At 58.4% G+C, this 15162-nt stretch overlaps 2 protein-coding genes and 2 non-coding genes across 4 annotated transcripts in view; 3 read left to right on the top strand and 1 right to left on the bottom strand.

Moving 5' to 3' along the window:
- Window positions 1–10043, bottom strand: part of LASP1 (LIM and SH3 protein 1) — a 37200-nt gene extending 27157 nt beyond the window's left edge. Inside the window, exons 1-2 of the mRNA XM_068212457.1 lie at window positions 9823–10043; window positions 2092–2186 (exon numbers count right to left, since the gene is read on the bottom strand). Of these exons, the coding sequence (XP_068068558.1) occupies window positions 2092–2186; window positions 9823–9891 (164 nt within the window). The 5' untranslated portion in view covers window positions 9892–10043. The remainder of the gene's footprint in view (window positions 1–2091; window positions 2187–9822) is intronic.
- A 247-nt stretch (window positions 10044–10290) lies between these two features.
- TRNAC-GCA (transfer RNA cysteine (anticodon GCA)) lies at window positions 10291–10362 on the top strand. Its single transcript has one exon. It is a non-coding gene; the product is annotated as a tRNA-Cys (tRNA).
- A 178-nt stretch (window positions 10363–10540) lies between these two features.
- TRNAC-GCA (transfer RNA cysteine (anticodon GCA)) lies at window positions 10541–10612 on the top strand. Its single transcript has one exon. It is a non-coding gene; the product is annotated as a tRNA-Cys (tRNA).
- Window positions 10613–10812: 200 nt separating this feature from the next.
- On the top strand, window positions 10813–13727 carry RPL23 (ribosomal protein L23). The gene is made up of 5 exons (XM_068212458.1): window positions 10813–10857; window positions 11087–11170; window positions 12261–12389; window positions 13178–13291; window positions 13594–13727. Exons 1-5 carry the CDS (start codon window positions 10845–10847, stop codon window positions 13674–13676), a joined length of 423 nt encoding a protein of 140 aa, XP_068068559.1. The 5' UTR covers window positions 10813–10844; the 3' UTR covers window positions 13677–13727.
- Window positions 13728–15162: the final 1435 nt, after the last annotated feature.

Genomic DNA, 15162 nt, shown 5'->3' with positions numbered 1-15162 from the left:
GATCCCCACACAGGAGGAGATTCACCCAACACAGGAGGAGATCCCAAAGGAGATCCCCCAGAGGAAGGGATCCCACAGGAGGAGATCCCCAAGGAGATCCCCACACAGGAGGAGATTCACCCAACACAGGAGGAGATCCCAAAGGAGATCCCCCATAGGAGGAGATCCCCACACAGGAGGAGATTCACCCAACACAGGAGGAGATCCCAAAGGAGATCCCCACACAGGAAGAGGTCCTACGGGAGGAGATCCCCCCCCAGGAGGAGATCCCCCCCCCCTCCACAGGAGGTCCCAAAGGAGGGTCCCTCACACAGGAGGAGATCCCAAAGGAGATCCTCCACACAGGAGGAGATCCTCCACAGGAGGAGATTCACCCAACACAGGAGGAGATCCCAAAGGAGGGTCCCCCACAGGAAGGGATCCCACAGGAGGTGATCCCACAGGAGGTCCCCCACAGGAGGAGATCCCCCACAGGAAGGGATCCCACAGGAGGAGATCCCCACACAGGAGGAGATTCACCCAACACAGGAGGAGATCCCCCACAGGAAGGGATCCCCAAGGAGATCCCCCACAGGAGGAGATTCCCACACAGGAGGAGATTCACTCAATACAGGAGGAGATCCCACAGGAAGGGATCCCACAGGAGGAGATTCCCCCAACACAGGAGGAGATTCCCCCAACACAGGAGGAGATTCCCCCAACACAGGAGGAGATTCCCCCAACACAGGAGGAGATTCCCCCAACACAGGAGGAGATTCCCCCAACACAGGAGGAGATTCCCCCAACACAGGAGGAGATTCCCCCAACACAGGAGGAGATTCCCCCAACACAGGAGGAGATTCCCCCAACACAGGAGGAGATTCCCCCAACACAGGAGGAGATTCACCCCACACAGGAGGAGATCCCAAAGGAGATCTCCACACAGGAGGAGATCCCCACACAGGAAGAGATCCCCACACAGGAGGAGATTCACCCAACACAGGAGGAGATCCCCAAGGAGATCCCCACACAGGAGGAGATTCACCCAACACAGGAGGAGATCCCAAAGGAGATCCCCACACAGGAAGAAGTCCTACGGGAGGAGATCCTCCCCCCCAGGAGGAGATCCACCCCCCCAACAGGAGGTCCCAGAGGAGGGTCCCTCACACAGGAGGAGATCCCAAAGGAGATCCTCCACACAGGAGGAGATTCACTCAATACAGGAGGAGATTCACCCAACACAGGAGGAGATCCCAAAGGAGGGTCCCCCACAGGAAGGGATCCCACAGGAGGAGATCCCAAAGGAGGTCCCCCACAGGAGGAGATCCCCCACAGGAAAGGATCCCACAGGAGGAGATCCCACACAGGAGGAGATTCACCCAACACAGGAGGAGATCCCCCACAGGAAGGGATCCCCACACAGGAGGAGATTCCCCACACAGGAGGAGATCCCAAAGGAGATCCCCCACAGGAAGGGATCCCACAGAAGGAGATCCCAAAGGAGATCCTCCACAGGAGGAGATCCCCACACAGGAGGAGATTCACCCAACACAGGAGATCCCCCACAGGAAGGGATCCCCAAGGAGATCCCCCACAGGAGGAGATCCCCCACACAGGAGGAGATTCACTCAATACAGGAGGAGATCCCACAGGAAGGGATCCCACAGGAGGAGATCCCCCACACAGGAGGAGATTCCCCACACAGGAGGAGATTCACCCCACACAGGAGGAGATCCCAAAGGAGATCCCCACACAGGAGGAGATTCACCCAACACAGGAGGAGATCCCAAAGGAGATCCCCACACAGGAGGAGATTCACCCAACACAGGAGGAGATCCCAAAGGAGATCCCCACACAGGAGGAGATCCCCACACAGAAGGAGATTCACCCAACACAGGAGGAGATTCACCCAACACAGGAGGAGATCCCAAAGGAGGGTCCCCCACACAAGAGATCCCAAAGGAGATCCCCACACAGGAGGAGATCCCAAAGGAGATCCCCACACAGGAGGAGATCCCAAAGGAGATCCCCACACAGGAGGAGGTCCCCCACAGGAAGGGATCCCCCAGGAGATCCCCCCAGGAGATCCCCCAGCCCCGGGCCGGCACTCACGCGTTGCAGTACGGCTTCTTCTCGTAGCCCTTGTAGTTCTTCATGTTCAGGGTCATCTTGCAGGTCTCGCAGTGGAAACAGGATTTGTGCCAGAACTGCAACACAAAACCCCAACCATCAGCACCAGGCACCCCAAAACCCCGCTGGAACCCCACAGCTCCCAGCAGTGTGAGCCCGGGACAGCGGGATTTTCCTGCGCTACAAAAATGGGATTTCCCAGCTCTTTTTTAGATACTAAGAAATGCTACAAAAGTGGGGTTTCCAAGCTCCTTTTTAGATATCAATAAACATTTTGGCTCCACAGAGCTCGGGACGAGCCAGGAAAGGGGAGCACGAATCAGGATCCTTCTGGATAAAGGAAATAAAAAGGTTGGTTAAATGAGCACAGGGAATACCCTGGTTAATTTAGGATCTAATCCCATCTCTCCTGATCTTCCCAATGCATTTATCCCAGCCAGGGGAGGTTTTTTCCCTTCCATAAATCCAGGAATTCATGGGTAAGAAAAGCTCCTCCTGCGAGTGACACCTCAGCAGAGGGAGCAGCTGTGTTTGGAGGTTCAAAGCTGCTGCTTCGGGTTTTTATTTTTATTTTCATTTTTTATTTTATTGCTGCTCTTCGCCCGGCGCCAGCCAGAAGAGCAGGTCAGGTGAGGCTGCACGAGCCAAGCAGGAAAAGGTTCTCATGGGAAGCAGACACTGATCCAAGGTGAAAGAGACACAAAATCCCCCAAAATCCAGACCCTGACCCCACACCCTGGGCTCTGACAAACCCTAAAGGAGAGTTTGAAGGTTCTTTTTTCAGGGCTGCTCCTAAAGAAATTCTTCTCACCTGGCTCTGAGCTGGGAGGAGCCTGAGGAGAACAGCTCAGAGCTGGGGTTAAAGGTTGGATTTGATGATCTGGGAAGTGTTTTCCAACCCGAATTATTCTGATTTGGTGATTCTGAGGTGGCACAGACCAAGTTCAATGTCCACTTTTCCATGGGGATTTGTGGGATCTGGTGGGAATTACCAGGGCCCAGAGAGGAATGGGAATTTCCTCCTGGAGCAGGGAAAGAGGGAAAGCACAGCCTGGAGCAAAACCTTCACCCCTGGCAGGCAGCTCTGCCAGTCCCGCCCTAGGGCGACCCCCTCGGCTCCCAAACCACCCCCAAAAATCAGGCAAAACTCCGCCAAAAGCCCAATTAGCAGCTCCAAGCACTAATTAGAGGACAGGCAAGCGTCCTTTAACACTCAGCCATCACACCCAGGGTGCCCAGCTGCTGCTTCTTGCTGGGATTTTCACTTTAAAACCTTTAAGAAGCCGATTTCCCTCTCCAAGCCCAGCCTGGATCTGTGTCCCCGCAGGGACCAAGCCCTGCTGTCACCTCCCCTGGTGCCACACCCCGTGCACAAACACTGCCAGGCTCTGGGGAGTGACTCAGCCCTGGAGAGGACAATTCTCCTCCTTTTAATTGCTCTCAGCACTGGATTTGTTCCTCCCCTCTGTTCCAGTTCCTCCAGCTGGAGGGGCTTTGCTCCTCCATCCCTTCCCAGCTTTGGGGCTCCTGCAGGATGGATCTGCAGCTGGATCCTGAGTTTTTGGGGTTTGTTGGAAGTGCCAGGCTGTTGTGGGGGGTGAAGGGCCCCTTCCAAGCCCTTCCCGGCAGGAGCTGCCAGGGATGGCACCAGGGATCTGCAGGGGTGAACTGAGAGCCAGCACGGCCCCAGAGCCTTCCCCTCAAGGAATGTCCCAGCTCCCAGGAGGATCTGGCACAGCCAGCAAATCCCTGGGACCCAGCAGGGAAACAACCCCAATCCCAAATCCAGGAGCAGAAATAGATCCCTCTGATCCAGCAGGGAAACCACCCCAATCCCAAATCCAGGAGCAGCAGCAGATCCCTCTGATCCAGCAGGGAAACCACCCCAATCCCAAATCCAGGAGCAGAAATAGATCCCTCTGATCCAGCAGGGAAACCACCCCAATTCCAAATCCAGGAGCAGCAGAAATAGATCCCTCTGATCCAGCAGGGAAAACAACCCCAATCCACAAACAGCAGCAGATTCCTGGGACCCAGCAGGGAAACAACCCCAATCCTAAATCCAGGAGCAGGAACAGATTCCTTGGATCCAGCAGGGAAATAACCCCAATCCCAAATCCACAACCAGCAGTAGATCCCTCTGATCCAGCAGGGAAACCACCCCAATCCCAAATCCAGGAGCAGAAATAGATCCCTCTAATCCACCAGGGAAACCACCCCAATTCCAAACCCAGGAGCAGAAATAGATCCCTCTGATCCACCAGGGAAAACAACCCCAATCCACAAACAGCAGCAGATCCCTCTGATCCAGAAGGGAAAACAACCCCAATCCTAAATCCAGGAGCAGGAACAGATTCCTTGGATCCAGCAGGGAAATAACCCCAATCCCAAATCCACAACCAGCAGTAGATCCCTCTGATCCAGCAGGGAAACCACCCCAATCCCAAATCCACAACCAGCAGCAGATCCCTGGGATCCAGCAGGGAAACCACCCCAATCCCAAATCCACAACCAGCAGCAGATCCCTGGGATCCAGCAGGGAAACAACCCCAATCCCAAATCCACAACCAGCAGCAGATCCCTCGGATCCAGCAGGGAAACCACCCCAATCCCAAATCCACAACCAGCAGCAGATCCCTGGGATCCAGCAGGGAAACAACCCCAATCCCAAATCCACAACCAGCAGCAGATCCCTGGGATCCAGCAGGGAAACCACCCCAATCCCAAATCCAGGGGCAGAAATAGATCCCTCTGATCCAGCAGGGAAACAACCCCAATCCCAAATCCACAACCAGCAGCAGATCCCTGGGATCCAGCAGGGAAACCACCCCAATCCCAAATCCACAACAAGCAGCAGATCCCTGGGATCCAGCAGATCCCTCTGATCCCGCTCCCAGCCCCAGCAGGACGACGCTCCCGGGCACGCTCCGCTTCCATCCCAGAGAATTCCCAGCACATTCCTGCCCCATTCCCACCAGGGATTGCTCAGCAGTGCCATTCCCAGCACTCCCCAAGGGATCTGGGATGCCCCTGGAGCACTTTTTTGGAGCATTTTTCCCTGTTCCCAGCCTCATGGAGCACTTTTCCCTGGCCCCAGCCTTGCTGCCACCGCTCTCGGTCTCACGAAGGGAGTGGAATTAATGCTGGATCCACAAAAATCTAAGGCAGCACTGAAGGGAGGCTGGAGCAGGGCTGGACACAGGGGACCAGCAGTTATTTAGGCTTCCAGGAACGTTCTGCTCGCCGTGGAAAGAGGACAGGATCCAAACGGGGCCTTAGAGGAGCGTGAACGCCCTGTGCTTCCCAATCCTGAGCCTGGAGGTGATCCCAGGTGCTCCCACATCCCAGCAGGCAGGATTTTATTTCTAAGTGTGAACACACGTTTTGGAAGCTCTTCTGACCTACACATCCTCCCTGGAAAATCAGAAATTTAAAGGAAAATAGCTCTAAAACTTCCCAGGTTATCCAGGTGAGTGGGTCAGAGATAATCCATGCTGGGGAGAGAAAGGATTCCTTGGATTTATAATCATGGAATGGTCTGGGATGGAAGGGACTTCCAAACTCATCCAGTGCCACCTCCTGCCATGGGCAGGGACATTTTCCACTGTTCCAGGGGCTCCAAACCCTGTCCAGCCCGGCCTTGGACACTTCCAGGGGCAAACACAGCTGCTCTGGCTCCTACCAGGCAAAGCCATTGCTCCACACCTGGAGCAAACCCCACAACCCGGGGGCAAACCCCACAACCCGGGGGCAAACCCCACAACCCGGGGGCAAACCCCACAACCCGGGGGCAAACCCCACAACCCGGGGGCCCCAGGATTTGAGGACAGCACCCAGAGGAACCCCTGGGCTGGAGGAGACAAGGCCTGGGTGAGGCTCAGGGCCCTGCACAGCTCAGGCTGAGCCCAGCCCAGCCCTCGGGTGTCACTTCCCCTGTGGAAGCCAGAGCCAGCAGTGGCACTGTCCCCGTGGGGGCAGGGACGGCGACGGCCCCGAAGCCACTCGGGCACCTCGGGGCTGTGGGGAGGTGGGCACACTCCGGGTAAAGCGGTGAGTTTTCCATAAATCCCAAAGGGAAGTGGAGTTTCCCTGGTTCGGGGGGCAAAGCCACATCTCAGACACCCCAAGGCCGGGGCTGTCCCCTCCTCTGCCCTTCGGACTCTGCCCGGGATGGCAGGGACAGCGAGAGGGACAGGGACTCACACGGCTGGGAAAAGCAGGGACAGAGGAAAAGCAGGGACAGAGGAATTCCAAGGGCCAGGAAAAACAGGGACAGAGGAAAAGCAGGGACAGAGGAATTCCAAGGGCCAGGAAAAGCAGGGACAGAGGAATTCCAAGGGCCAGAAAAAGCAGGGACAGACAGAGACATTCAAAAGGTCAGGAAGAGCAGGGACAGAGACATTCCAAGGGTCAGGAACAGCAGGAGTAGAGGAAAAGCAGGGACAGAGGAATTCCAAGGGCCGGGAAAAGCAGGGACAGAGGAATTCCAAGGGCCGGGAAAAGCAGGGACAGAGGAAAAGCAGGGACAGAGGAATTCCAAGGGCCTGCCCAGGGTTTTATGGGAACTGGGGCAGCGTTCCGGGAAAAGGGCAGCCGGAGGCGCTCCGGGGCGGGGTGAGCCGCACCACGAGCCGGCCGCGCCTCGGCTTTTCGGAAGAGGAAGTGGCTGAGGAGCCCGAGGAGGACAAGATGGTGACTGCGGGCTCCTGCCTGCTCCCCACAGCTGGAGCACAGCCCCCCCTGCTCCCCACAGCTGGAGCACAGCCCCCCCTGCTCCCCACAGCTGGAGCACGCCTTTCCCTGCTCCCCACAGCTGGAGCACGCCTTTCCCTGCTCCCCACAGCTGGAGCACACCTTTCCCTGCTCCCCACAGCTGGAGCACGCCTTTCCCTGCTCCCCACAGCTGGAGCACGCCTTTCCCTGCTCCCCACAGCTGGAGCACGCCTTTCCCTGCTCCCCACAGCTGGAGCACGCCTTTCCCTGCTCCCCACAGCTGGAGCACGCCTTTCCCTGCTCCCCACAGCTGGAGCACGCCTTTCCCTGCTCCCCACAGCTGGAGCACAGCCCCCCCTGCTTCCCACAGCTGGAGCACAGCCCCCCCTGCTTCCCACAGCTGGAGCACAGCCCCCCCTGCTCCCCACAGCTGGAGCACAGCCCCCCCTGCTCCCCACAGCTGGAGCACAGCCCCCCCTGCTCCCCACAGCTGGAGCACGCCTTTCCCTGCTCCCCACAGCTGGAGCACGCCTTTCCCTGCTCCCCACAGCTGGAGCACGCCTTTCCCTGCTCCCCACAGCTGGAGCACACCTTTCCCTGCTCCCCACAGCTGGAGCACGCCTTTCCCTGCTCCCCACAGCTGGAGCACGCCTTTCCCTGCTCCCCACAGCTGGAGCACAGCCCCCCCTGCTTCCCACAGCTGGAGCACAGCCCCCCCTGCTCCCCACAGCTGGAGCACAGCCCCCCCTGCTCCCCACAGCTGGAGCACACCTTTCCCTGCTCCCCACAGCTGGAGCACGCCTTTCCCTGCTCCCCACAGCTGGAGCACGCCTTTCCCTGCTCCCCACAGCTGGAGCACAGCCCCCCCTGCTCCCCACAGCTGGAGCACGCCTTTCCCTGCTCCCCACAGCTGGAGCACGCCTTTCCCTGCTCCCCACAGCTGGAGCACGCCTTTCCCTGCTCCCCACAGCTGGAGCACGCCTTTCCCTACTCCCCACAGCTGGAGCACGCCTTTCCCTGCTCCCCACAGCTGGAGCACACCTTTCCCTGCTCCCCACAGCTGGAGCACACCTTTCCCTGCTCCCCACAGCTGGAGCACGCCTTTCCCTGCTCCCCACAGCTGGAGCACACCTTTCCCTGCTCCCCACAGCTGGAGCACACCTTTCCCTGCTCCCCACAGCTGGAGCACGCCTTTCCCTGCTCCCCACAGCTGGAGCACGCCTTTCCCCGCAGCTCACGGAGCCCACGAGCACCCCGGAGCCACGGCTCATCCCCTCCCCTGCCCGCAATCCTGGGATCCCCGCTCCCTCCCGGCCAGCCTCAATCCCAGCACTCCCTTTCCCCTTCCTGTGAGCCCCGACCCCAACACTCCCCTTCCCTTCCAAATATCCACAACCCCGAACCCTTTTCCCTTCCAAATATCCACAACCCTAAACCCTTTTCCCTTCCAAATATCCACAACCCCGAACCTTTCCAAATATCCACAATCCCAGCACTCTTTTCCCTTCCAGTTATCCCCAAATCTCCCTTTTCCTTTCCAAATATCCACAATCTTCAAACCCCTTTCCCTCCTAAATATCCACAACCCCAGCACTCCTTTTTCCCTTCCAGTTATCCCCAAACCCTTCCCTTCCAAATCTCCACAACCCCCAAACCCTTCCATTCTAAATTTTCAGAACTCCCAAACCCTTTTCCCTTCCAAATCTCCACAACCCCCAAACCCTTCCATTCTAAATTTTCAGAACTCCCAAACCCTTTTCCCTTCCAAATATCCACAAACTCCAAACCCTTCCAAATTTTCTCAATCCCAAAACCCCCTTCCCTTCCTTTCATCCACATCCCCCAGTCCCCTCTTCCCCTCCTGTTATCCCCCGACCCTTTTTCCCTTCCTATCGCCCCCCAGTCCCAACACCCAGCAGCTCCTGGAGGCTCCCAGGGTGCGGAGCCACCCGCAGCCCCAAATCCCAGGATTTAGGGGTGATAGTTCAGCTCCGAGCCATTCCCGGCCTCAGGAAGAAGCATCATCCCTTAAAAATGCGAGCAACAGGGTCTGCCGGAGCTCAGGAATGCCGCTGGAGAGCGGAGCCTTCTTCCCAGTTACTTTTTTTAGTCCCTAAACTGGTTGTCCCAGAAGCCTGGGAGAAGAGGGGGAGGAGAGGAAAGGAAATCCCATGGGAAGAGCAGCGGGAATGGAGCCCCACCATCACCTTCCCCACCTCCAGCTTCCACCAGAGCTTTGGTTTTGAGGGGAAAATACTGCAAAAAAAAATAAAATTCCGGGTTAAGGGAGGCAGCCCCGGAGTGCAGGGATGGGATTTTGGAACAGAGAAGTAGCAACTGGGATGGAAGATTTAGGAAAAAAAAAAAAAAAAAGGGGAAAAAGCTCGATAATGGAAACCAGATGAGGTTCCCGGCTTCAGGGAAGCGTTAACTGTTGCTTTCCTTGGGCCTCCACACGGATGTGCTGCCTTTGAATGGGAGATACCGCAATAAATCGAAATATTTGCTATGGAAGGACGAGCTGGGAACGCTGCCGGAGCCCCCCGGGCAAAGAGCTCCATCCCTGCCCCCTCCCTGGGGACCCTCGGGACACCGGGGGCTCCCGGGACCCCCAGGACACGGTGGGGGGGCAGCGTGGAAACACCCCCGGAAAGGCGGGGGCAGGGACCCAGATTCCCTGGGGTCCCCCCGGGACAATGGGGTCCCACCGCGAGGGGATCCAGCGTGGAAATACCCCCGGGAAAAGCGGGGTTCGGAGTGGGAAGCGTGGAAATACTCCCGGGAATAGGGCGGGGGGGGGGGGGGAGAGTGCCCATAAGGAAGCGGAACCCGCGGGGGGCTGGAATCCTACCAGAGACCCCCAAAAACACCGGGATCCCGTGGAAAACCCCCCCGGGAATGGGGGTGAGGAGAAAAACCATCCTATCCAGAGGAGGGAAAAAAAAAAAAAAAATCCCAAATCCTCGTCCCACTCCCCACGTGCGACCCTCCGGGACTCACCTTATCCAGGCAGTTCACCTTCTCCGTGGGGTACACGATCTTCCCGCAGCGCGCACAGTTGGGATTCATGGCTGAAAACTCCCGTGGAGGGGAAAGGGGGAGGGAAGGAGGAAAAAAAAAAAAAAAATCACCCCCACCCTCCTCCGCCGCCTTCTTCTTCCACTGAGCCGCCGCCCGCGATGTCGCGACTTTAAATAGTCGGGAAGGGGAGGAGGCGGTGGGGAAAGGGAAAGGGGAGGGAGCGCGGGGGCGGGGCGCGCCCCCACGCGTGCGCGCACACGTAACGCGCGTGCGAGCGCGGTGCACGCCCCTGGGGGGCAGCGCCGAGCTGAGGCACCCCAAAAAAGGGCCAAAACCAGCGTGAAAACCACAAGAAATTGACACTGAGGGCGCGGCGGGATTCGAACCGGGGACCTTTGGGTCCGCGGTGTCGGTAGAGGGGACTACGGGGGAAGGCACGCGGCGGGCGGGGGTATAGCTCAGTGGTAGAGCATTTGACTGCAGATCAAGAGGTCCCTGGTTCAAATCCGGGTGCCCCCTCAGCGGGCACAGTGGGCCCCTTTTTTTACCCATTTCTGTCCGGTTTTTACCCGTTTTTTCCCTTTTTTCCCGGTATTTCCGGCATGGGGGAGGGGACCCTTAAAGCGGGCGAATCGCATTTGCTGCGCAGGCGTGGAGTGAGCCCTAAAGTGTCACCCAGCAGCCTCACGCTGCCAGCGGGGGTATAGCTCAGTGGTAGAGCATTTGACTGCAGATCAAGAGGTCCCCGGTTCAAATCCGGGTGCCCCCTTGTTTTAGTTATGGTGTTTTTTTTTTTTTTTCCCCTCTCCCTTTATCCCAAGTTTTCTCGCACCAATTATCCCTGGTCGCTCTTTCCGTTCCCGCCGCCCGCTCCCGGCGCTCCCGGCGCTCCCGGTACCGGTGAGGGTCTCGCGTTTCCCGCCGCCGCTAGGGGGCGCAGCGCGAGGAGCGAGGCGGGGCGGGCGCGTCACGTGACATCCGCCGCCTCTTCCGGCGCCAAGATGTCCAAGCGAGGTGAGGCGGGCGCCGCTCTCCGCCGCCATCCGGCTCCATCCGCCGCCATCCGCTGCCCCCGTGGCTGCCCCGGCGCAGCGGGGACCCGGGGAGAGGCGCCTGAGCCCGGGCGGGAGCGGATGTCACGGGTGATGGGCGCCGTCGCCCTCCCCGTGAGGCGCAGGCCCGGGGCCGCGCTGGCCGCGTCGTGAGGCGGTAGCGGGCTCTTAACGCTCTTCTCGACCCGCAGGACGCGGAGGTTCGTCCGGGGCCAAGTTCCGCATCTCCCTGGGTCTGCCGGTGGGGGCCGTGATCAACTGCGCCGACAACACCGGTGAGTGCGGGGCTGGAGCCGCGGGGCGGCGGGAGGGACGGCCCGGGAGCCGGGGGAGCCCCTCGGGAAAGGCCCCCTCAGTAACCCGAGGGCGAGGTGTCGGGAATTCCCAGAGCTCCGTTTTCCTTCTGGAATCTCTGGCCGGGGCTGGGGTAGCGACAGCGCTGTGAGACGTGTCCCGGGAGAACGGCGGCGCCGCTCCGGGCTGTCCCGGGAGAACGGCGGCGCCGCTCCGGGCTGTCCCGGGAGAACGGCGGCGCCGCTCCGGGCTGTCCCGGGAGAACGGCGGCGCCGCTCCGGGCTGTCCCGGGAGAACGGCGGCGCCGCTCCCGGGCTGTCCCGGGAGAACGGCGGCGCCGCTCCCGGGCTGTCCCGGGAGAACGGCGGCGCCGCTCCCGGGCTGTCCCGGGAGAACGGCGGCGCCGCTCCCGGGCTGTCCCGGGAGAACGGCGGCGCCGCTCCCGGGCTGTCCCGGGAGAACGGCGGCGCCGCTCCCGGGCTGTCCCGGGAGAACGGCGGCGCCGCTCCCGGGCTGTCCCGGGAGAACGGCGGCGCCGCTCCGGGCTGTCCCGGGAGAACGGCGGCGCCGCTCCGGGCTGTCCCGGGAGAACGGCGGCGCCGCTCCGGGCTGTCCCGGGAGAACGGCGGCGCCGCTCCGGGCTGTCCCGGGAGAACGGCGGCGCCGCTCCCGGCTGTTAAAAATGGGTTAGAAACGGTTGTAAAATAGCTGATAGTTGTTAAACACGCGCAGTTTGGTTGTGGTAAAAGGGGTAAAAAGGGGTGGATGTCAGAAACACGGTACTCTACCGTATTAGCGAAACGAGCCAGAACTGTCGTGGGCCAGTCAAGCGCCTGAAACCTTCCTGCAAATGAAAGATCCCAACAGAAACCAATCCAAAGGGACAACAAACAGGATAAAAAGGGGCATCTGACCCCCCGAACCCGTGCCGCTCCACCTGGAACGTCGGCGACATCGCTGCTCAGCCCGCGGGCCCCCTTGCTTTAGGCCTTTCTTTTATATTATAATAAATGCTGAAATCGCTTTGAGTACCGGGAGCGCGCTCCCGTTTTTAACACGGCTGTCCCGCAGGGGCTAAGAACCTCTACATCATCTCCGTGAAGGGCATCAAGGGCCGCCTGAACCGGCTGCCGGCGGCCGGCGTGGGTGACATGGTGATGGCCACGGTGAAGAAGGGCAAGCCGGAGCTGAGGAAGAAGGGTGAGTGGCACCGCCGCTGTCCCGAATTGTCACGGGAATCGGGGGCAGAGTCCCCCCCTCACCCCTTCTCTAAAGCACTCGCTGGGTCCCTGCCGTGGCCCGGGGAGTTGTCGTGGAAGGGCAGAGCAAAGGCGCCGCTTTTGGGTGAAGTGGCAGCTGCCGGTGCTGTTGATTTCAATCAGCGGTGGGACAGCGGGTTTGGGAATCCTGGAATGGGCTGGGAAGGGAGCTTGCATCCCATCCGTGGGCAAGGGCACCTTCTGCTGGCCCGGGTGGCTCCAGCCTGGCCTTGGACACTTCCAGGGATGCAGGGACAGCCACGGCTGCTCTGAGTAACCTGTGCCAGGGAGGAATTCCTTCCCTAAATCCCCTCCTGAGCCCAGCTGTCTGTCAGTAAAAGAGAAGTGATGTCACGTGGATCTGTAAAACTAAAAGTTATGGAATGATTTGGGTGGGAAAGGAACCTTAAATTTCATCCAGGTCCACTCCTTGCCATGGGTTTGCTCCTGCTCCAGAGGAGTTTTTGCTGAATATTGTTTGTGAATTAATAATTCACTTCAAAATAAAGGTGCAAAAGTGGGAAAACCCTGGATTTTCCAAGTGTAGGTGCAGCTGCAGGTGTTTAATGGTCAGTTTTAAGGGGACTGTTGACTATAAAATGTAACTTCAGAGTAAAACACCACAAGTATGAGGTGCAAAACAAAACCCACCGCGAATCTGGGTTTGATTCCTGTGGGATCCGTGTGGAATGTGTTTATCCTGAGGGCTGTGACGCTTTTCCCTCGCAGTGCACCCAGCAGTGGTGATCAGGCAGCGGAAATCCTACAGGAGAAAAGATGGGGTGTTCCTGTACTTCGAGGACAACGCGGGAGTGATTGTGAATAACAAAGGGGAAATGAAAGGTGAGCCTGGGAATTGTGCCCCACAGGGGGAAAGGACTCAAGATTCCCCTCAGAGAGTGGGATTTTGGCTGGGAAATGCTGCCCTGAGCCATCTGTGAGCTCTAAATCACAGAATTCCAGAATGGTTTGGTTGGAAGGGAGCTCAAAACTCATCCCAGGGGCATCTCCCACTATCCCAGGGTGTTCACGCCTAGCCTTGGACACCTCCAGGGGCAGCCACAGCTTCTCTGGGAATTGCATCCCAGCCTCTCAGGGATGAGGTCAGCCTCACCGACCCTGTGGTGTTTGTCCCTGTTTTCCAGGCTCAGCCATCACAGGCCCCGTGGCCAAGGAATGTGCAGATCTGTGGCCCAGGATCGCCTCCAACGCCGGGAGCATCGCCTGATCCCCATCCTGCCCCTGGCCAGGGACACAAAATAAAACTCCTTGTAGCAACTCCGTGGTGTTCTCATTGCCAGATAGGAGCAGGATTGTGCTGGGAAGTGTTTCTATGGAGCTCCAGCTGGAAAATGGGATTGGGGGATTGAACAGTTCTGGTTTTCAGGCAGGTTCCTGAAGAATCCCTGGAATGGGTTAAATTTCAGTGATCCTGAATTGATGCCTTGTCTGAGGGGAGCTGGGAGGGGTCTGTGCCTTTGTGCTGGAGCTCCCAGAACTGGAGAATTCCCAGAATTTTCTTCCAGGATAGGCAATTGAGCTGCCCTGGGAGCTGCAGGGTTCCTGCAGGACAGAGGGACCTGAGGGATGTCCCTTGGCTGGGGACAGGCGGAGGCCGCTGCTGTCACCTGGGCAGTGGCTGGAGTTGCACCTGGAGAGCCTGGGCTGAGCTCTCTGGGAACCTTCAGCAGAGTGGGAAGGCATGTCCAGGGAAAAGCTCGGGATGTTTGTTCCTGGTGTTCCTGGAGCAAAAGAAAGGAGAGGGATCCCTGGAAGGGATGTCCAGGGAAAAGCTCGGGATGTTTGTTCCTGGTGTTCCTAGAGCAAAAGAAAGGAGAGGGATCCCTGGAAGGGATGTCCAGGGAAAAGCTCAGGATGTTTGTTCCTGGTGTTCCTGGAGCAAAAGAAAGGAGAGGGATCCCTGGAAGGGATGTCCAGGGAAAAGCTCGGGATGTTTGTTCCTGGTGTTCCTGGAGCAAAAGAAAGGAGAGGGATCCCTGGAAGGGATGTCCAGGGAAAAGCTCGGGATATTTGTTCCTGGTGTTCCTGGAGCAAAAGAAAGGAGAGGGATCCCTGGAAGGGATGTCCAGGGAAAAGCTCGGGATGTTTGTTCCTGGTGTTCCTGGAGCAAAAGAAAGGAGAGGGATCCCTGGAAGGGATGTCCAGGGAAAAGCTCGGGATGTTTGTTCCTGGTGTTCCTAGAGCAAAAGAAAGGAGAGGGATCCCTGGAAGGGATGTCCAGGGAAAAGCTCGGGATGTTTGTTCCTGGTGTTCCTGGAGCAAAAGAAAGGAGAGGGATCCCTGGAAGGGATGTCCAGGGAAAAGCTCGGGATGTTTGTTCCTGGTGTTCCTAGAGCAAAAGAAAGGAGAGGTTTGGGTGGGAGCAGTGATTTCCTGGCCCACAGGACAATGGGGTGGCTTTGGGGCCCTGGTGCCTGGAATTCCTTCCCTGACCCCAAATCATGGCAGGAGGAGGGGGCTGCTCCCAGCAGGAACTGCTCCCAGCACCACAATTCCCACCTCCAGCTGGCACCGAGCTGTTCCCTGCTGCACTTCTGGAGATTCCTGATGTTCCTGTGCCATTCCTGATGTTTCTGTGCCATCCCTGATGCTGTCTATGCCACTCCCAATGCCTTCTGTGCCATTCCTGATGCTTTTTGTGCCATTCCTGATGCTTTTTGTGCTATTCCTGATGCTTTCTGTGGTGCCCATTC

This window comes from Anomalospiza imberbis, chromosome 22, assembly GCF_031753505.1.
Source record: "Anomalospiza imberbis isolate Cuckoo-Finch-1a 21T00152 chromosome 22, ASM3175350v1, whole genome shotgun sequence".
NCBI classification, from domain to species: domain Eukaryota; kingdom Metazoa; phylum Chordata; class Aves; order Passeriformes; family Viduidae; genus Anomalospiza; species Anomalospiza imberbis.
This window is presented reverse-complemented; position numbering and strand designations above follow the sequence as displayed.